We start from the raw sequence: 23,415 nt of genomic DNA, 5'->3' as shown, positions 1-23,415 counted from the left end.
TAGCCTGAGTTGAAAAGCAGGTGGGAAAACTGGCCTTCATATGGAACATGACCCTTTTGGATAAATGGGATGAATGGTATTCAGTCAAATAATGCCTACTGAACAGATTTAGATTGGCTAGTGATTAGAACCTCGTTTGCCTGGTGGACCCAATGGTTAAATCAAAGCTTGGATGAAAAAAAGTAGAGTTTTAGCTGAAGCCAATAGGTTTTTGCAGGTTGGATACCCTTGGCGTGGCAGTTTTGGATGTGTTGTGGGGTATGGTTTGCAGATGAGCCTTGCCCGTATCTGCTTAAGATCGTAGTTGTGGAACCCATGTTGGTGGTAGCTTTTTTGTTTTCTCCCCTGTGGGATGGAGATTGGGTCTATGTCAATTTTTTCTCAGAAATTGAGAGAAAGATGTCTTATCTCCAAATCTAAAAGCCTCTCCAAATCTTATTGGCAACGGGCATTTACACCATAGCTTTTTAGTGTTTGGTTGCACAAAAGCTGGCCACTTCATGAAATTTTTTCTAAAGGATTCATTAGCCGAAAGGCTGGGTTGGGTTGGGTTGCACTAAAACTGGGATTGCTAAGTGCTTTTGCTTGGCATTTAGGTGCTAAGCACCCACATACAAAATGATATCCAAGTAAAATTCCACTTTGGAAATGATGTTTTTTTATCTCTAGTTTGCTCTCTGTCTCTATATTGCTAATGATACCCCCTGCTACTATTTGACAACCAAACACTACTAACCCAAAGCCTGTCTCCTCTCTGTTTGCTACTTATTGTACTATCTGAGTCTGCCCTCAGCCAAACAGACCAGTCACACAGCTATTAATAGTGTTTCCTCAGGTCGTCTGCTGCCCAAATGCCATTTGGTCATCAGCTTTGGATTGAGAGACTCTCCACAATTTAGGAGGGTATGTTATAATTATGACTAATTTAGCGGGATATCAACATTAGCCATTAAAAAAATGAAGGTCCTGCTGATTAAAATTGAATAGGGTTAGCAACAGAGAAATTTTTTTCCTGAATTTTTTAGGGGTTTGCTAGGCAATTTCGCAGAAAGCCATTTCACAGCTCGCTTTTGCATGTGAGAACACCCACCTCACATGAATTAAATCAATAATACAAAATCTGCTAAAAAGTTAACTGTGTGGCTGTTCTCACATGCAAAATCCTGCCGCTGTGAAATTGCCTAGCAAGTCCCATTTTTTTTATTTGCAAGATGGCTTTTTTCAAGGTTTACGAACCCTTTTTAGGTAAAAATAAAATTCAGGTAAACCTTTCTAAGGTTTTTTGTTGGAGGAGAGATATCTTTTTCCTAGAAAGGCATTATCAAACCATGGAAAAATTTGTTGCCCAAGGACAATTCTTTTCTGGGGCTGCTTTTGCTTTCTTTGAAAGTTTTAAAATGGGAAGTGATAAATCGACCCCCTAAAATCTTAAATCGACCCCCATATAGGGCAGTGCTGAGAGAGAGAGAGAGAGGGAGAGAGAGAGAGAGAGAGAGAGGTCTTAAAGTCGCTGTAGTTGAAAACAATAAACATGGGAAAAGTTTGGTAGGGATGATCTCCTTTTGTAGTTGTCTTTATGTCTATGATATCCCTAGGCGGATTAGGATTATCTGTGAAAAAAAAACTTAGATTTTGCTGTGAATTCCATTGGACCCAGAAATTAGGGTTATCTGTGAAAAAAAAACTTAAATTTTGCTGTGAATTCCATTGGACCCAGAAATGATACATTGGAAGAATCTCTCGTCTTCCGATATCAATAGGTTCATTGTTTCGCTCATGTATCTTCCAAAAGGGAAAAAGAACTTTGAGAGTTGTTTCATGGATCCGAAAGGGAGTACTTGGGTTCTCCCAATAAGAACTAAATAGTGCCTCCCCCTTGCACAATGAAAAGTGAGAAAGCCAGCAAGCGAGTGCACATAATCAATTCTCTCCAATAATCTACAAAGCAAAAGATGCATAAATCTTTCATAACATTTTTATACAGAACCCTCCTTTCACCGCATGAAAGAGTAGCCGAATAGCATCATACATGGACGATCCAATCTGAGCCCAACCGCTCACCCAGACCCACCAAAACCTTCTTCTTCTTCTTTAAGAATCACTGTGTGATGGTCAACTTATCCACAGCTCTTTCTAATTCCAAGCTCCCCATATCTTCCATCTTCTCTTCGACCTTGACTTTAGCCGCTTCCTCTTCAGTTTCTGCGGCAATGCACTCATTGAATCTGTAGCAACTTATGAGATGGTCATTGGTCATTCCAGCAGTCTGCATGAAAGAATAGATGACCGTTGGCCCTACACACCTAAACCCTCTCCTCACCAAGTCTTTGCTTATCACATCCGCCTTTGGAGTCTTTACTGGTACCTGTCGTGGGTATCGGAATCTGCTGACGATGGGCTTGTGGTTCACAAAGCTCCAGCAGTATTTTTCGAATGATCCAAACTCCTCTATGATCTGCACAGTAATGGAATAGTTAAGGTCTTGTTTGTTTTGGATTTTGAGAATCGATTGTGAGTCAAAAACTGATTATTGGACTCAAAATTAAAATAATCTTGCTGCAGATTACAGCTATTAGATATATGTGAATGATTTTTAGTGGCATCCACAAATCCCTAAAGCTCAACTTTGACCGATGTTCTCTTGAGAACAAGGGACCATTGGGAGAGGAAGGAGCATTTAGAGATGGAAGAGGAAGTTGATTTTGGCCTATTTGGATCAGATTTGGGATAACACATTCAAATGAAGTGGAGGCTAGTGCACTTCTCACAGGATTACAGCTCTGTAAAAAGGAGTTAAGTGGAAGTTTATGGGTTGAAGGAGAATCTAAGAATATAATTAGATAGGCATTTGAAAGAGTGTGGGTCCATGGAGAGTGGTCAACATTATTTAATGAAATTGTGGAAGGGTTTCGAGTCTCCTTTTTCCATGTTTTTGGAATGGCATTCTTATTTAATAAAATACCATTACTGTTTGGGAAGTGGAAAAAAGACAAATGTTCTCTAATCATCTTAAAGGGAAGCTTCAGTTCATTTGAAAATCCCCCAAAATTAGGTATGCTGATAAATCTCCAGTTCCTCCTTTTGGTGTCCAGATTACAGCTATTTACTTTCCCAATTTCTTCTGGAACCGCTATATACACAATGTACGCCCCAGTTCAATAACCACATTAAGCATGGAATCTAACAGAGACATAACATGATGAATCATTGAGATAAGTAAAAAAGCACATACACGCCATTTCTTATCTATATAGAACGAAATGAAAGGCCAAAATCAAGGAAGAAAATGAATCTAATAGAAAAATGATGTAAGAATCTACCTTCAACATTTGACGTGCATTTTCAATGACGGACCGCAGCTTTGGCTCTGATAATAGGGAGCCGGCAGTGCTTCCTGGTGCTATGATCTTCTTCTCATTCAATTTAGCTACTGAGGCAGGGTCATAATCCACAAAGACCTCCCTGTTTAAAAGTTGAGTCAGGAGGGAATACAAGAAATTACCGGCAATCATTTCATTAGGCTGTAAACACAGTACCTGAATATATGCCTTTTGCTGAGAATAGTCGGCCATGTTAGTTCAGCCAATGCACCTGAAAGAACAAGCAACTCAAACAGTTTCCTGCATGATATCAAGCATATCAGAGATCCTAAAAAACTCATGGTTGGAGTTTATATCATGAAATTTAAAAAGGGCGATATTTTTTCACGCCCCGAACCTCCTAGGAGGGATGCACCCCCCCTTTTAACGTGATTTGACGTCAAAAAGCGTTGAAGTTGCTCACAATTCACTTTTTTTTTTTTGGCGGGGGGGGGGGGGGGGGGAATCATCTCCCTTTAAAAATTCCACTTTTTGAAGGAAGCAATGTAGACACGGTTGAGGTCACATACTTATCATCATGTACTGGGACTCCCCATTCTTCATCATGAAAGGCAGCATAGCTTGGATCTGTGGGAACAGATAAGTCTGATTAGGATACAAGCACAAACAAACTGCAAGCTATGTTGCATCAGTACGGATACGAGTGTCGGATTTGGCAAACCTCAAAAAGAACGATTCGTGGATTCACCAAAATATTTTAATCAAATTTCAAATTTTATTTTCTTACATAATAATATGGTTTATAACAAGAAATATAATGAAAAATTTAATCCGTTACGTAGATATATTATGAAACTTACTAGTAGGATGGGTAAAACTCAAAACATGTAGTAATTGTAAAGTTGTGACAGTGGTATGCAGAAAAAAAAACAGATAACAGGGATCTAGAAGTGTATCTATAAGTGTTTCAGAGAATCCTAAAGTAGTGGAATCCGAGACGTGTCCGCCATGGATTCTTCGCCCATGTCCAGAAGAATCCATGTAACATGGACTGCAAGTAAACATTGAGAACAGAAGTCTTAATAGAGAATGAGAATATAGGACAAGATTGACAATGACATGCCTGATTAGCATGGTTTTAAATTCCGACCGAGATCCGAATTTCGGATTTCGGTGAGGACCAAAATCGAAACCGAAACCGACGAAATTTGAAATTTCGGTTGAAAATTGGGGAATTTCGGCGAAATTTGCTATAAAATATTAATTTTTTATTCTGTTACAGAATTTCGTACAGCATTGCCGAAATTTCATACAAAAAAAATGGTATTTCGATAGCTAGAACGGAATTTCGGCTGAAATTTCGGTTTTAGATAAGTCCGAAATTTTAGCCGAAACAGAAATTTTAAACCATGCTGACTACTTGATAATAGTCAATGATATGAAACCAATGGTAAATAAAAATATATACAAAATATTTCTTCAATTATAAATCCCTTTCCTAGTGCTCATCCCTTTTTCCGCTAGCCATGGAAATCAAAGCCAGTTGTTACCCATGCCAGAGGCAATTTTCATCTTACAAGGCAGTCATGGTTTCAATTCTTAGGGCAAAGGTTACGATAAAAGTCATTGGCAGCTATCAGTTTATGTCTGTACATGCATCATCTCTGGGCAACATGCATGGTACAAGCCTGCTGTGGTGTCAATATGACAATATTTTGGACAAAGGTTGTGACTTGTGAGTCAATTTTTTCAGTGACCATGTATTTATGCATGTGCACACTTCAGCTTTGGTCTAAAAAATGCACTTAGTGGTCATGTAATTTTTCTCAACTAAGAGAATTTACTTGAGTCAAGAACAGTCGAGTAAAATCTTGTCCTGGCACTTTTTGTAGGGCATCCTTCCAAACAACTCTGAAGTTTCAGCCAATTACTAACATCTAACTACAACTTGGGAGATATCCTTGGAAAGTAGCTAACAGTAATGATTGAAAAGGAATTAAGAACAAAGTTGCACCAAGATGGCGGCCTCCACCAACTGGATGGGATGGATAAAACTAAATTTCGATGGGAGCTCCAAAGGCAATCTGGGATGTGTGGGCATTGGTGGCATCTTTCGGGATTCTAGTCGCAGTTCATTGTTGATGTCGAGCGCCAAGCAACTTCACTAACAATGAGAAAAAAAAACTCGCACAAGGAAAAGCTAAATTTTTTGTGGAGGTTGAAAACCGTTCATGGCTTTGGAGCAAACTCTGAATAGCTATACGTGAGAACACAATTTCTTCATGAACACCTTCTTTGATTTCAAAAACTCTCCCCAAAAAAGCCAATTGTCCCTCCCTCTTAAAAATGTATATGGTAATATGATTTTATTCTATCCAAGTATCAAACACACAAGAATCATTTACAATGTTTAAAGACAAAATAATAAAGAAACTAGCCTATAACAACTAGAGCTCTTCACATGCATTTTTTTTTCTAAATTTAGCCTTTGTCAACTTTAGTATAATAGTAACTTGAACAGGGGGCCTCTTAATACAATCCTTTAATGTCAATTGAGTTGTATATCTGACATAACTTGCCATCCACACAATAACTATTCTTCTATGAAATCCCAAACTCGGCAAGTGCAATTCGGTAGTAGCTACTTCAGATAATGATAATTCCTAATTTAAAGAGAAATAATGACAGTGTTGTAAAAGCATTCTAATAATACGAAAGGAGGTATGGGATTATTAAAATGGAATTGATTGTCGACCCTCTTTAGGTGATCCATCCATGCCAAAGTGAGCATGAATGAGAAGCTCATAGGTTCCTGCATCAGACCCCCTTTTTTGAAAAAAATTGGATCACGAGTTCCAAACCAGATGTTTTCCAATGTGTGGAGTAAGGATCTCATTTGCCATACAGGAGGTACTTTTTGTGCCTACCTCGAATTGAAGACCTTTCCAACGAATTAGATACTTCCATTGTGCTATTAATTTGGTAGCTTTTGGTGGGCGATGGAAGTTGACTCGGATGGAAAATGTGCTCTCGATATGCTCGAAGAATCAGGATAATAGAGGCAAAAAGAAGCCTACACTACTCTCAATCTTAAGGACGGGACAATCAATTTTTTCATCAATTTAGATTGATCCATTTTTATTAGATCCTAAATTGAAGCTTATAGTGGATATTCATGACTTCAAGCATGTTCAAGATCGTGATAGATTACTGCTTCATCTTGGAGATGATGGAGCAAGGTTTGATCCTCGAGAGTTTCAATTGATGACGGTTCTTCGGTACTTCAAAACTTGAGGATGAGTTTTTTTTTGAACCATGGGAGAATGATGCGGACGAAAGAGAACAAGAACGTACGCCGTGAAACAAGTCCCTTATTCTTCAACTTTTATTTTCTTTATCCTATTTGGAGCATAGATTTTAGGCGTCAAATCTTGTATATTTGACTTAATTTTGGTATCATTAGAAAGGTTTTTCGATTACCTATCTAACGAGGCCAAGATCACGCGATTTGGATGTGAATTAAGGAAGTTATGGCCGATTTACGGGCATGGTACGTGTCTATTACGGAATTTCTATTTGGTGGTTATTTAGTCCTGTTTTTAGCTTTTATTTAAGTTACTTTAGATGGACAACTGAGATTAGTTGCTTAGGTCTTAAGTTAGCTTATAGGATTTCTTATTCTTATAAATGGATGTTAGCAAAGTATCGTAAGGACTTCCTTGAATTATTGAATGAAATTTGACTTTAGGCTTTTGAGTTCTTTGAGAACTTTTGGGTCACTAAGATTAGCCCTTGACAGAGTATTTTCCAGTTTCACTCCGCAAAACTTGACTTTGACGGGATCCAAGTAAATCGCATCTCCTTCGACGATGATCGAAGTACTTTATTCCCTGCGACGGTGGTCGAAAGGTCCCTTTTAATACTCCTATACCTCTTTCGTATTATTAGAATGCTTTTACAACACTGTCCTTATTTGTCTTTAAATTAGGAATCTTTATTGTCTGATATAGCTGAAACACCTTACTGGTTGCTACGGGAACATGGTTTTAAATTTCGGCCGAAACGAAACCGAAATATTTCGGTTTCGGCACAAACTGAAATGAAATTCACATGAAGTCGTTTATTTACAAGATCTCGTGAGTCGAAATTTCATTTTTGGACCTTTTTTACAAAATTTCCACCGAAATTTTAAAAAGTGTACACTGAAATGTTATAATTTTCACCGAAATTTATGAAATTTCCCCCGAAATAGCCGAAATTTCAACCAAAATTGCAAAAAAATTGACACCGAAATTTCAGACATTTCGGTTGAAATTAAAAAAAAATAAACGAAATCATAACCATATTTTACATGATTTCAGTTGAAATTTCGGCCCGAAACCGAAATTGAAATTTAAAACCTTGTACTGGATTGCACTTGCTCTGAACTTGTTGCGTTTGGGATTTTAGAGAATAATAGCTATTGCGTGGATGGCAAGCTTATAGAAACTCATTGACACCAAAGGATTGCATTAAGAGGCATGCTGTTCAAGTTAGTATTATACAAAAGTTGACAAAGGCAACATTTGGAAAAGAGCACGTGAAGAGCCTTAGTCGTTATAGGCTAGTTTTTTTATTGTTTTATTGTTTCTTATTGTAAAGGATTCTTGCTTGTTTCATACTTGGCTAGAATAGAATCCTATTACCATATACAATGTAAAGAGAAATGCGTGACTGGCTTTTTTTTTTTGTGAGTTTATGAAGTCAAAGCAGGAGTTCGTGAAAAAGTTGTGTTATCACGTATAGCTATTTGGAGTTTGCTCCAAGACCGGAGATGATTTTCAACCTCCACAATAATTTTAGCTTTTCCTTGTGCGAGTTTTTTTCTTCTTCTCATTGTTAGTGAAGTTGCTTGGCATTCGACGTCAGTTGTTATCAGAGCTAAGGATGCTGTAGTTGCGCCATAATGCCTTACACGACGTGTTGAGGAGATCGTCACCCCTGTAGACTCCCAATCTGATCTTGCTAACGACATGTAGAAGAAATGACAGAAAGGATTATGCAACTCCAAGCTCGCATCCATGAGGACGATACCTTTAAATCCGAGGGTGTCTTCGAGAATCCACTTCATGGCCAAGTGGCTCGAAGAGGACCCCCTTTTCTTCTTTATTTTATCTAATTTGCCCTCGCTGCTTAACGAGGAACCTCCGGGCTATTGGACTGCATCAATTGCTATCTTTTTTATGTTTAGTTGGAGTATGTGATTCTAATGAGGATGAAGCAAGAGCACTATTGTGGGGCTAAAGATAGTATGCAAATGCTAGAATCGGTCCCTTAATTATTGAAGGTGATTTAGCAAACGTGTTATCATGTGCTAGCAATAAAGCAAATGGACCATGGAAGCTAGTTAAATGTCATTTCAGAAATAAAGAACCTTGTTCGGGAAAGTGAGCCTCAATTACAACAAGTGAAGAGATCAAATGAGCAAGCCAATAAATTGGCAAAGATAGGGTAGAAGAGGAAGGTGTGGAGAATGTTAATTCAGTCTTTAGAGGAAGCAAGGATGGAGATGGAAGACTAGATGGATGGATTGTTAATGTTTTTGCTTTTTGTTTGTTTACTGTTGTAAATACTCCAAGGACGTCTTGTCCCTATATTCTGGACTACTAGGAACCCATTTTTCTAACCCGAACCCTGCCGACCCGATTTCCAACCCGACGAGGTTCAACCTGACCCAGATTTTTAAGCTTATAAAATAAAAAATTCATAAAAAATATTGGGTTTCAATTGGGTCGGGTCGGGTCGCCCAAACCCGACCCAAACTCAACCCGGGTTGGGAAAACTCAACTTGAACCCGACCCGACTTTTTTTCGGGTTCAAGCTGGCCTTTTGAGAGAGAGAGAGAGAGAGAGAGAGAGAGAGAGAGAGAGAGAGAGAGAGAGAGAGAGAGAGAGGCTTCCTCTGATGAAGGGATGACCATTTTCGCTAAATATTCCTCTATATAGAAGGAGGACCCTGTCACTTCTTCCTAAGCAAGGGAATCTGTGATATTGGTCACCTCTCAATGCATACGTTGGGAAGAAGCCTTCATCATGAGGTGAATCTTATGCATCACATCTTATAATATCCATGGGCACAACCCCCACTTCTCACCCCCCTGGTTGTGTTAAGTGTTAATGAAATCACCTTTGGCAGTTAAATGACAGACAAAAGAAGCAAAAGAACAAGCAGAGACCCATTGACAAGCCTTGAAATGTGACTTCATCAGGTTGTTTGAAGGTATTTTGGGATTGAGAGAACCCAGAGATTTAAGATGGAAATGCTGAGAGTTGGCTTATATGGCCTGATTTCTAAGAAAATTGTTAGCTAGAGAGATTGTTCATGTTGGGACATATGGAATTCACGATTGGTGCGTGGTGAAGAACACTTTTGGTCAGATCTCAAGGAAGTACTGAGAATCATAAGACATAAATTGGAGAAAGGGCACTGTATCTCTCTTCTGCACTATTGATTTTCTGTCCTACTTGGAACTAAAGCTGCTACGAGTTGTTTCTTTTGTCTTTTATTGTGGATCCATATGATGCTTTTTAAGTAATTTGGCTTGAGATTTTATAGGTGCCCTGGTTGTTGGCAGTGGCACAATCAAGGCACCTAGAGGAGTAGAGTGTGCGTGAAGACAGTTAGGGCCAACTACGTGAATTGACAACTTTAGGTCCACCAATCACAGAATACTAAAAAATTTAAGGTCCCTAGAAATACTAGTTGTTCTCCACCAATAGTCGGCCACATCCTCCATTATACAAAAAGTCTCTCAGGGAAGATCTTGGAAACCCCGGTGTGGTATCTCATGGTTCCACGTTGCCGCAGCGTGGAGGGGCGAGATTTTCCATGTTGCTTCTGCGTGGAGGGGGAGATTGTTGGGGTTCCACGCAAAAGCAAATTGTCCCACATTGGAAAAAACGGGTGGATGTGGATGCGTTATAAGGGAATGGGCACCCCCCCTCTAATGGCTAGCTTTTAGGGGTGAGTTCTACCCGGTTAAATTCCCAACAAACGGTATCAGAGCTCAGGAAAGCTCCCATAGAGCAATTTCGTGGGTATGTGTGTACACTATAAGTCTGATGACGTTGCCACTGTAGACCAAATGAAAATGTGGCATTCAACAATTTTATCATACCTAGAATACTAATACATTTGCCTAAACCATCCATAATTTCAATGTCCTCAGTCATGGTTATACATTTCATGATGAACTAGCATCACTATAGTGGCTCAAACAAAATACCCACGTTGAATTAAAAGCACAAGCTACGCAACAATATCACATGAACATTACATGTATCTTTCTGGTATTAAAATAGACTCCACTGTCAGGCACAATCAATTAGATTACTGGTATCGAAATAGACTCCATAGTCAGGCACAAGCAATTAGAACTGATGCTTTCAGAAGTTCTATGGAGGCAGATAATTTCCAAACCTAAGGAGAAATTCATAGAGTTTATAACTGGGATTTGTGAAACTGGTGTTTCTTGACCTATGTGTATATTGAGGTTTGCCGTAGATGAAAAACCAAGCACAATCTGGTTTTAGAGAAACTCCTAGGGGAAACCACAGGAATGAAAGCATTAAGTGTTGTTTCACTTGCCTAAATGATCTGATGGCTTGTGTTCATTTCCACATAGAAAAAAAAATTTGATTTAATGACTTTTAGCCCTTGACATGGCTAGAATACTCATATTATGTAACTAAAAAAGACAATTTACAAATGCAGTATCACTTCAATATGTAGCTACATCTCTAAAAAAAAATGAACGTTGATATAAACAAAATTGCACAAGCTTAGATAGACTGAATCAGAATAATAAAAACTCACCAGTATTTGGGGTCACCCAAGCACACCTCTTTTTGCCAGGTAAACTTTCCGACGACGACACTGAGATGTTATCTGGAACAACCTTTTCAGGCTTCGAAACAGATTGCTTTCGTCGGCGTGCAGGATTCGTTCGAGCAATCCTACCCGTCGAAGCTCTACTACGTAATGAGTCAGTAGATGCATCTGATGAGCAAGAAGCATTTAGCGAAAAATTAGAGTACAAAAGCTGCTCCTGCCTCCGTAAAACTGAAGGAAAACTGTGATTACGCATTGGAGGAGGGGATGGAGTAACAGTAGGAGGTGTGGTTTTTTGCTCTTCCGCCACGAGTTCGGGTGCACTCTCGACCTTTCTCGAAGGCTTTGAAGCAGGTTTTCGTGCAACTAACGATCCCGTCTTGTTTCCAGCAGGCCCGAGGACTGGACGCACTTCTGAATCTGAAACATTCATCGACCTAACTTTTGGAGCACCGGACATGGGAAGAACTCCTCGATTATCCTCAGATCTCACCTTCCCTTTCCAAAAACAACCGATTTTCCCCAAATTTAGGTCGATGAAAAATCCTTTAAGAACTCCTCGATTATCCTCAGATTTCACCTTTCCTTTCCAAAAAGGACTGATTTCCCCCACATTTATCAGAACTAGGGTCAAATTCACAAGCTACGAGCTACATTTACCATCTACACCTTAAATCCACCAAAAACCCTCTAAAAACACAAATTTCGAAAAACCCCAGATTCCTCGATTATCCTCAGATCTCAACTTTACAACTAAAAACTCTTCTTATCCTCAGATTTCACCTTTCCTTTCCAAAAACGACTGGTTTTCCCCAAATTTACCAGAACTAGGTCAAATTCAAAATCTACGAGCTACATTTACTATCTACACCTCAAATCCACCAAAAACCCTCTAAAAACACACATTTTCCAAAAACCTCCAGATTCCTCCCTCTTTAACCAAACCTAGCAAAAATTAAACAGTTCCATTCACCAAAAAAAAAAAAAAAACCTAGAGAAACATATATTCCACAAAGTACGAAATCCTTCAGCCTTTTACCAGAACCTAGGGCTAATCCAATCCACCTGCCATCCAACTCTCATAAAACCTAAAACAACAGAGATTCCATACCGCATTTCCAAAATCAGAGTCCTGAACTCCAAAATCATCCATTAAAACCTCTTTTCTCAGTACTCCACGTGAAAAGGCTGCACTGACTCTGCAAATCCATCACATTAGCAGAACGAGGAATCAATCCTTAGAAATCGGAGAAAAATCCTTCAGATCTAACCTATGTAAGAAAAGTTTCTGCAAACAGAGCTCAAAACGAAGATCTAGGGCTCAAAACGAAGATCTAGGGTTCTCCCTCCCTCTCTCTCTCTCTCTCTAAAGGCAAACAAGACGGCTAAAAATGAGGGTCAGGTGTTTTATAGTCGGTGACTGGGAATAGCCGGTCGACCAGGGTTTCAACCGGGTATAGACGGTCGAGCCGGCTGGAAAACGATGTTGGGAATCTTTTAGCGGTTTTGAGTTGTTTTAAAATTTTAATTTGATTAAAAAATTGGGATATGGTAGATTTCATTACTAAAATACCCTCTGGGTGGTTTGTTAATTACTAGGATAGTACTTGAATAGCTAGCCGTTGTTGTTTTTGAAAGTAAAACCTAAAACCCTAGAGCATGGCTTTTCTTTCATTGGATACTCTGCGGAGTTTGGAAGGCAAAGTCTTTTTTTTTTTGGCCGGTGATATTTTCACTCCCTCTCCATTACGCATTCGCTCCCCTTGTAACGTCAACAGGGGCAACTTTAACGCTTTTTGACGTCAAATCACGATACAAGAGGACGAATGCGTACTGCCGGGGGGCTGAAAATATTATTGCTTTTTTTTTTCACCAGAGAAAGGTATCTTCTCGGCTGTATCTCGGCATGTGGGCCAACTCGCGAGAAACTAACCCCAAAGTTCCAAGTAGATCTCGGCCATGGGGAAGGCTAAGCGGGTCCCACGTCATGAAAAGTAAAAATGGGGTGGGCCAATGAAATATAAACGGTTGATCTTCTTGGATAGATTATAATTGGATTGTATCAAAATGGTCATTGAAGGGAAAATGGAAAGTTCATCGAAAATTGTGTTATTCTGGAGAAATGACTTTAGAATGGCACCATCTCGGCATTTCTCGCCAAAATAGAGCCCTATAATGAAGTATAATAAAAAAAAAGGGAAATGATATCTGCGCCAAGTGTTTCAATAAATATGCGCTCCACTTGTTTGTCGTGTAGTATTTAATAGGGGTGGACATGGTTCTGGTTCGAACCGAGGAACCGAACCGGTTCGGTTCCAAATCTATATTGTTCGGTTCCGGTTCTGATATCCTGGAACCGGTGGAAATTCGGTTCGGTTCTGGGTTTGGGATCCAGGAACTGAAAACTGAACGAGAACCGACCCTCACCTTAAAACCCAATGCCTCCTCATTTGATAAAATCTCCCCACCCCCTTTTAATTCACCCCTCTTTAGCGTGTTGCTTTGTCTTTAAAATTTTAATTCACCCCCCAAATCTGTGCCTGTTTGTAGTTCATATATAATTTTTGCATTGCCCAAATTTGTGCCTGATTATCCCAAATTTGTGCATGTTAGTGTTTATAGTTCATATATAAACAGGACAGGACCGAACTGAATCGATTATAAACATGATTAGGCAAAATATCTACATTTGGTGAAGGTTGGGTAAACCCAGAACCGAACCGAACTGATTATATATGGTTCTCGTTCGGTTCGGTTCCAAACATATATGGTTCGGTTCTGGTTCCAATTTCAGGGAACCGATTATATATGGTTCATTTCTGGGTATACCCCAAAACCGAAACAAACCGAACCATGTCCACCCCTAGTATTTAAAGGGTTTAAAGAGCTTTTTGAGAACTGTAATGTCCTCTGAAATCCCTTTTAAGAATACATGACAAACAATTTGAGAACCGTAATATCCTCTGAAATCCCTTTAAATACTACACGACAAACAAGTGGAGTGCTTGTTTATCGAAACACCTTGGCGCATATATCATTTCCCTAAAAAAGACCAAAATGTCATCTCCTTTAATTTTTGTTTTCTATCCTCCACCACTTTCGTGGCCATCTCTAGAACTCAGAAGAGGAGGAAGGAGAAGAAACAAGAAGAGGACGAAAATAGGAGGAAGAAGGAAAGGAGTTGACGTCGGAAAAAAAAAGAAGAATGAAAAATAAGATGAAGAAAAAGAAGGAAAAAAGAAGAATTGATGTTGGAAAAAATGAAAGATGCCGAAAAAAATGAAAAAAAGAGGAGGAAGAAGAAAGGGGGATCTGAGTTCAACTGGGTGAGATTTGAGTTCAATTGGGTCAATTTGAGTTTGACTGGGTCAATTTGGGTTCAACCAATCTGGGTTAGACTGGGTGAATTTGGGATTGACTCAATCAATTTCGAAATTGACCTAGTCGAACCCAAATTCTCACCGAATAGAACCTAAATCTCACCCGGTCAAACGCAGACCTCTCTTCTTCTTATTATTCCACTTTTTTTTTTTTTTTTTTTTTCATTTTCTCTTGTGTGTTCCATTTTTTGGCGTCGATTCTTTTTTTTTTTGCCTTCGTCATGTGCCTCTTCTTTTTCTTCCACTTCCTCCTAATCTTTCAAGTTGAAGGGATGGTTAGAAGAAAAGCGCATTTTGGTCATTTTCATCATACAGTGACATTTTAATGAGAAGTGTCAAAATGGTACCATTCCAAAGTCATTTCTCCAATATAACACATTTTTTGAGGAGCTTTCTGATGCCCGTTCAAGAGTTGGAGAGAACAGCGAGATCAAACCGCCTGGGTTGATCATAAAGCTTAAAGAGTATAATATAATTAGGAGTTTCTTTTTCCCAAAATTGTAGTTTTTTTAGCATTTTTTTTTAGCAATGATAGATACAAGGGAGCCCTTACATAAAGAGCCGCATAAGGGCTCTTCATTGGATCCACGTCATTTTCAGTTACATTTTAAAATAGGTTGAAAAAGTAAAATCAACTGCAATTGATGATCCGGATCCAATCAAGAGCCCTTTTTCGGCTCTTTATATGTAAGGGCTCCCTTGTATCTATCATTCCTCTTTTTTCTTAGACGAACTTTATTAGAAAGTTGAATTGTGTCGCTGGTACGAAGTCATAAAAGCTAGGAATTCGAGTTTTTAAGAGTTGTTTTAGGATAGTTTGGATTTGATATATATTAGAGATATTATAGGAATTTGATTTTATCTTGTTTCCTAATTTTAGTAAAAGTAGGATATTTTATTCAAGTAGGAAACCTCCACTAAAGTGTACGTATAAAAAGACCACCTATTGTAATCGTATTTGGTGCTTTGAATAATGAAAATTTGATATGGAGTTTGGGTGGAGAAGATCCTCCTTGTTTATCTCTTATTTTTAGAAGAAGAAGTGTAAAGTTTTCTTAACAAAAACTTCAATTTTTCCTTTAATTTTCTAACTGTTTTATGTGGGTATATTCTTGTTTTTATGCAGGATTTTATTAGCTTTGAAGCAGCCCTTCTGCTTCTTTGATTTCCACAGATAACGCAGCCACTTACCTGCTTGTTTTCTCCTCACCAAAGCCATCCCATCAGTCCCATAAACCTCCTACAATTCAGCCAACAAACCACCCGAATCCCATTATTATAAGCCCTCCTACTGGTCATCTAACCCTGTGAAAACCGCTCATCAGTTCCCTTGCAAAATTCAGCCCATGCAACTCCCTGGAACCCTCATCTTTTAGCTTCCCTTAAACTCCATATCACTTCCCAAAGGAAACCTCCTAAAATCCCTTTTTATTCTCACCAACAGCAACCTATTGACATTTATGCATGTTCGCTTACTTACATCTGTAATCAAAATTCATGAAACTATCACCTTTGGTTCCAATAGACCACCACTGATTAATCAAACAATTGTTGATTCTCTTACCCCATAACCAACCTCCCATCTTTGTTAACAGTAGGCCCATATTTATTTAACAGCCCCATAAGTTCTTGAATTAACTCAAAACCCTCTCAACACCACCTCCTAACCAGCCCAAGAATTATAACCAGTTACCCATAACTTTAGACGTAATTTTGAGTCCAATAATGGGTTTTCGACCCACAGTCGGTTGGCATAATCTTAAACGAACAGGGCCTTAACCGAAACCCCATACAAGCCTTCCCTCATACATAAGCTTCCGCATTGTCACTTCTTCACATTATTCGTAATAGAGCTTCTGCTATCCGCCATCTCGTCACTATCCCAAAGGAAAAATATTAAAAAGAAAGTCACTTTTTTATATTCTTTTCAAAGAGATTTTACATGTTTTATGGTTGTATGGTCCAATATTTTTCAAAAAGTATTGTACGGCCCACTTCATAGGATGATCCAAACCGTTGCTTTGTCGGGCCACACTGTAAACATGTTGTGCCCCGAAAATCATTTCCATAGGATGATACTAACTTTCTGATCTATAGAGGTATTGCACTTAGTCTGGGTGCAAATGGGTGCAAATTTTTCCTGGATCTTTTGCTTTCATTTTGGCTGGACAGATGCCAATTTCATGGCACATGATCCTGAACTATTCTGCTGAGAAACCTGTCATTGTAACTTCTACCATTAAAAACTGAGAGAAACAAAATATGTATTACAAACATTATTTATGAAGCAACACTATCTATGTGCTTTTGATTGTGGGACCACTTACTGCTGTATAGTTAAACTTTAGTTCTTTGACAGGATCAAAATTCTGAATGCAAAAAAGAAACTATTGTCAACATTTTTTTGATTATTTTCCTAACTTGTTCCCTTTGGATACCTTTGATTATCTGTATCACTTCCTTTTATTGATTACATATTCTTCATTTAATTTTTGAATGACAACTACAAATTCTCCATTCCCAGATGTTGTATTGCTGCTTACTACCACATGGGAAGTGTTTGATTCATTTGTTCCTGATTCTAATGTCCTTAGTGTCATTCCTTGTTTTTCCTGTTATTTTTTTATATTTATTTTTGGATATTTTGAACTTGATTTACATTATTTTTCATTACTTAAACTTTGGTTGATTCCAAATAAGGATGGCATTTAGTGAATGTGGAGCTTGCTTATTCACCTTTTTGGGCATTCCAATTTATGAAAAACTCGTCACTAACATTGTCATATAACCTTGGCACCTTTTTTTTAAAGATTATTTCACTTTCAAATTAATCCTGCTTGAACATGAAATATAAACTGCTGCATGTGACCCTTAAGTTTTCAACCTTTCCATATTGAAATCACACAAGGAATCTTGTGTTCTTTATTATGTGATTTTAAACTCAAGGTTTGCTGCACTTCCAAATTTCAGCAGTTCTTTCAATTAAGCAGATTATACTATTAAAAGAAGTCCATGGAAAATAAAGGGGTTGAGAGAGACATACAGGGTACAAGGGGAAAAAAGCCTAAAGTGTGACACAAAAAACACTCCGCTCCACTCCTCCACAACCACCATCATCACCACAAGGAGCTACCATTTAATAAAGGGATTTTGGTATGTACTAAATTACAAGGCAAACGCGACAATGCATTTCACTAAATGTTCAAGTTTTTTAAACCATTATAGATGATTGTCTTGCTTAATTGATGGTTTCTAAGTACGCATTTGTGCTTACTCTAGCATTTTTTGAAGTTTCCTCTTTAAATTCTATCATTTACATATGTTTCCATACATCTATGTGATTTTATAGGATTGCCACCGAAATTTCCAACTAAAACCTGTTAGTGATTTTGGATTTTCAAAATAATGTGTTTTGCATGTTTTAGTGTTTTGGAAAATATTTTATCAAAAGCGTTTGGGAAAAAGAAAATATTTTCTTGGAAAGATTTGCTTTTACAAAAGGATGTAGAAGTGTAGTTGAAAAGATAGTCCCGTACCGGATGAGAGAAAAGAAAGAGAAGGGCTTATAAAGCACTACACTTTTCTATTACTTGTTTGATTGCACATTGGGTTGAACCCATGGTTGGACCCGCGGGACGGTGCAACGCACCATTCGCACGCGCGCGCGGCGTGGGCAATGGGCTATAGGGTGCATAGTGGCGCTTTATTGGCGCTTTTTTAGGAGCACTTTGCACTTGGAGCCTTTAATTTTTTCAGATTTGATCTGCACCGTTGGATCAAGATGAAGGTGGACCGGTCGGATGGATGGGTCAAATGGTTCGTAGGCCCATCAAGCCGAATGGGTTGGGTGGTTGGGTTGGGCTTCGGTTCGGGCCTAATGGTCGGCCCAACGGGCCCATAACTCCAACGGTCAAAGAGTGTGATCAAATGGGTTGTGTCCCTTCCCCCAACGGTCATGTGCCAAGGGGGTGCGATCCACACCATAGATGGTTGATCTAACGATGGCTGAGTTGGAGAGAGGTTTTACTCAAACCAACAGTCACATTTAGGATCGATCATGACCGTTCAATATCAATGGGTGCGATCTAACGGTCAGATTTCAAACATTCTGGAATGGAAAGGTGCCCTGTAGAGGTGTTTTTCACACTGAAAAGACACCAGGTGGTCTACAAAATGTGCAGAATTCAGTCATTTCAATATAGAAAACGAATTGGCAATTCTGACAGACTTTACACTCTCTTCTACACTCCTACAAAAATCCCCAAGTATTTCTACATACTGTTTTTCTTTTGTTTACTGTTTTTCTGCAGAAACAGAATCTAGAGATTTCTCTAAGGCTTGAAATTTCGGAAGGGCATTTCGGGTTTGATTCCGCTAGTGCTACGCGTCATCAAATATTAGTAGGGCTTCCCTACTAGGTTTCATTGTATCTTGGAGGCAATTTGCCGATCCCCTTTGCACACTACTAGTGGGGGCGAATCTTGTCTTAAGGAAAGTGATATCACGCCTTGAAGCAACAAGTTTCTGTTTTCTATCATCAACAGTACCCTCAACATATTTTCCAACAAAACCAAAATGTTTCCATTTCCATGGCTACTGAAACCATAACTGAAATTAAAAACCATGATTGTAACAAACCCTTTGTTCACACAGGAGTTTTCACATCAAGTGACGACCTAGCGAAAGAGATCTGTGCAGCTTCGGAGATCACTGGCTATAATTTCTGGAGGATGCCATTAGAGGAAAGCTATTGGGTGTCGATGAAATCAGTAGTAGCTGATATGGTTAACACTGGAAGCTATCACTGCTGCTCTGTTCTTGAAACAGGTTTGAACTTGTGTCTTCTTTTCATTCTTTCTCTTCTTTGAATGTGAATGAAGACTTGAACCACAACAGCTACACACTTCCCCAAGTACCTGTGGTACATTCTCCTCCATCCTCACTTCAGTTCCTACCCATCAAAATAATAGTTAAAAGACCACAACTTAATTGTACTAGCAATTTGCCAATAAGAGTAGTAGTGTTGTTTTGTGGCCCTTAGTTTCAGTGTCCCAAACAAATATTTCTCCAACTCAAACTTAGGCTTGAACTTGTTAGCAATTTGAAAGTGAAAACTGAACTCTGTACTTTTGCAGTTTGTTGATGAGAAGGTTCAGTGGCTACATATAGACATAGGTGGCCCTGTATGGAACAAAGAGAAACGATCCGTGACAGGATCTGGGGTTTCCACTTTGGTGGAATGGCTTCTAAAAACTGATCTTAGCTTGGGCCGAAATTCTCTGATGGGACTGCAGTATCCTCTGTAAGGAATAAGAAGTGAACCAATATGCTTTGGATTTTCCATCAAATCCAGTTGGGTAACCATAAGATATGATCAAGAGGAAAGTGACAAAGTTTGGTAAGAAGTGATCATTCTAAAAAATGTTATTGATCATAACAGTTTGGCAGTAATGTGTCTGTTGTTTTGACTACAGAAATGCTGGAAAGATTAGGATTGATGATCGAATGATCTTTCTGGTGACAATGATCCATGTTTATATTTGGAAATGGACGTATCCATGTGCTTGGTAGTTTCTTGTATTGCTCCTCCTGTTTGGATGTATGGGAAAAACATTCCAAGAAATTTTTGAATTTTCCAGCATTTGGGAAATATTTTTCCATGGAAAATGAATTTTCCAGCATTTGGGAAACTTTTTTCCATGGAAAATTTTCCTTGTTTCAAAGAAAATTGTAAGCATACTAGGCCCTGGAAAATTTTCCCTGTTTTCAAGAATCAAATTCTATGGTTGGGGAAAGCTGTACATAAATCCTTCAAGAAGACAAATATAAGAAAGTGAGAGCTTGGAAAATGACTTTCTTATCTTTCTTTGGTAGGTAAGTTGGAAAATGACTTGTTACGTGTATCTCACTCTCTTCTGTATGATTTGTCTATTTTTTTTATTAACATGAAAATTCTGAAATTTTCTGTGAGTGGTACCGAAAATCGAGCTTATTGAAAAGTGGCGTGCAAATAGAGTGGAGAGTGTCATTATCAACATATGGGGGGTGCAGATCTCATGTCCTTTAAATCAAACAAGAAAAGGGCACGCACCATGCATGGACCTCTTTTTTGCTGCATAAACTATTTAATATATAGACCACTTTACATCTATAAGGTTTTAAATTACCTACGGTGTGCATGACAGCCCAACTTTTCCCTTTATTAGGTTTCTTTTTCTATTTCCATTCGTATTCTAGTTATACACATCCAGGCTATGTTAGAATTGCCAGAATCAGGAATCAGAATGAAAAATTTAAATAAATTTTTTTTAAAAAAATAAAAATTCCATTCCGACCAAGGCGGAATTAAATTACCACCTCTTGGGGTAGGAAACAGATTACAACATTTCCACCCCTTTATTTTCACCCTGGTGCTATTCCTGCCCTCTTGATTCGGTTCATATTTTTGAACCATGGTTTTAAATTTCAAGGTCCGAAATTTTGAAATTTCAAGGTCCGAAACCGGTTCCGAAACCGAAATTTTAAACCTTGTTTTGAACCAAAGGTCGAAATTTGACAGGATCGAAATAAATGCTGATTCCAAAAGGTAAATCCTTTTATAACTAAATTTTTATGAGATAAAAATATACATTATTTAATGGTTAAACTTTTATAACTACAAAGAGATTTACACTTATATAATGTATTGGACCAATTACCAATGGGGGACAAACATTAGGGAGAATTATCAACTGGACCCAGGCTTTTCAGAAATTACCAATGGGGGACAAAATCTGTCTTTTCAGTAAAAGCTGGACGAAAATACCCTTTGGCATATAAAATACGTTTTGACTTTGGAAGGGGGTTTTCAAGTCTCTACGATTGGGGTTATTAGGTATCAAAATGGGGTTACCAATTTCAGAATGGGCTTATCAAGTCCCTGAAAATTGACCGAGAGTTCTGGAGTTTTGGAAGAGGATTTTCAAGTTTTTAGGAATGGGGTTATCTAGTATAAAAAATGGGGTTACCAATTTCTGAATGGGCTTATCAAGTCCTTGAAAATTGGCCGAGGGTATTGGATTTTTGGAATGGGGTTTTCAAATCTCTAGGATTGGGGTTATCAAGTATCAAAATGGGGTTACCAATAACCCAATCGTAGAGACTTGAAAACCCCATTCTGAAATTGGTAACCCCATTTTGATACCTAATAACCCCAATCGTAGAGACTTGAAAACCCCCTTCCAAAGTCAAAACATGTTTTATATGCCAAAGGGTATTTTCGTCCAGCTTTTATTGAAAAGACAGATTTTGTCCCCCATTGGTAATTTCTGAAAAGCCTGGGTCCAGTTGATAATTCTGCCTAATGTTTGTCCCCCATTGGTAATTTTCCCTAATGTATTTAATAGTTGAAAGACGCTTTTCATCTATAGGGTTTTAAATAACCTTGGGGCCACCCATGTTTTGTCATTATATATATATATATATATATGAGAGAACATTTCCTACACACTTGTGTAGGTAAGTTACCTACACACTACCTTAAAATACAGTGGGGGCCCACATTGTTTGGGTGATCCAAACAATTCATTTGAATGGTCCTCACATAGATAGGGTGTCCACAAAAAATCAGATCCATAGGATCATCCCAACCCTACGATTTGTGGAGGTAAAATGGACGTGTATAAACCTTCACAAATTAGTCCATTTTTTGCCTCCATAGTTTGAATGGTTAGGATGATCCTATGGATCTGATTTTTTGTGGACACCCTATCTATGTGAGGATCATTCAAATGAATGGTTTGGATCACCCAAACAATGTAGGCCCCTACTGTATTTTAAGGTAGTGTGTAGGTAACTTACCTACACAAGTGTGTAGGAAATGTTCTCTATATATATATATATATATATAATAGATTATTTATATCCATAAGGTATGTAATATAATTAAAACTTTATTTTTATAAGGTTTTAAATAAAAATGGGGTCACCCACGTTTTCTTGTATAGAATATAGATGTTGATAGATAAAGTATTTAATAGTTAAATAAAACTTTAGATTTATTATAAGATTTTAATAAATCTTATAATAAAGATTTCCCATGTTATATTGAAGGGATTTGCTAGGCAATTTCACGGAGAACAATTTGCAGCTCACTTTTGCAGGAGAGAACAACCACCAAGATGAATTAAATGAATGAGACAAATTCTTCAAAAAAGTGAGCCGACGTGGCTGTTCTCTCCTGCAAAAGTGAGTTGTGAAATGGCTTTCTGCGAAACTGCCTACTGAAATCCTCACACAGAAATAGATGGATATAATTTTTTTTCTGGGGACTGATAAATCGACTCCCTAATATCTTAAATCGACTCCCCATGTGTCTTTCTCTCTCACTGCCCTTGATTTTTTCAGGGTTCTGTTTGTAGTCTACTGGGTGTTCAGGATCATCTTATTGATGCAACTCTACAATGGGACCCATTCACATTAGCCCTCTTCAACCGTACAACTTTTGATCACATTATGCCACGTGGATAGTGGAGATTTGAGTTGATCAAAAATTCCAATTGCCAGTATCGTCCCTTAATTTGCTCTAGGATCAACCCATTGATCTGACGGTTAAGATCACTCGATTAATTAAATTTTAAGACCATGGCCCACCATAGTTTTAGAGTAGGACTACCAAAGTTGGTAGTTCCTATGGCTACCAAAGAAGGCTGCTTTCGCTGATAAATTCACCCCTTCTATTACAATATTCACCCCCTGTTTTTTTCAAAATGGACTGTACACAGTACATCCTACACTATAGGATGATCCACACCATCCAAACCGTCTATTTCATGGGTCACAATGTAAATAGGTTGTGCCCCAAAAAT

At 38.3% G+C, this 23,415-nt stretch overlaps 1 protein-coding gene across 1 annotated transcript; it reads right to left on the bottom strand.

The window, feature by feature from the left end:
* Positions 1 to 1,911: 1,911 nt before the first annotated feature.
* On the bottom strand, positions 1,912 to 12,574 carry LOC143856556 (uncharacterized). Its single transcript, XM_077366807.1, has 5 exons — positions 11,175 to 12,574; positions 3,890 to 3,947; positions 3,537 to 3,620; positions 3,321 to 3,462; positions 1,912 to 2,455 (listed from the first exon to the last, which is right to left on the bottom strand). The coding sequence occupies exons 1-5, from the start codon at positions 11,647 to 11,649 to the stop codon at positions 2,099 to 2,101; spliced, it is 1,116 nt and encodes a 371-aa protein (XP_077222922.1). The 5' UTR covers positions 11,650 to 12,574; the 3' UTR covers positions 1,912 to 2,098.
* Positions 12,575 to 23,415: the final 10,841 nt, after the last annotated feature.

This window comes from Tasmannia lanceolata, unplaced genomic scaffold, assembly GCF_043159265.1.
Source record: "Tasmannia lanceolata isolate RefF3 unplaced genomic scaffold, GAP_Taslan_0.1 ptg000023l, whole genome shotgun sequence".
Taxonomy (NCBI): Eukaryota; Viridiplantae; Streptophyta; class Magnoliopsida; order Canellales; family Winteraceae; genus Tasmannia; species Tasmannia lanceolata.
This window is presented reverse-complemented; position numbering and strand designations above follow the sequence as displayed.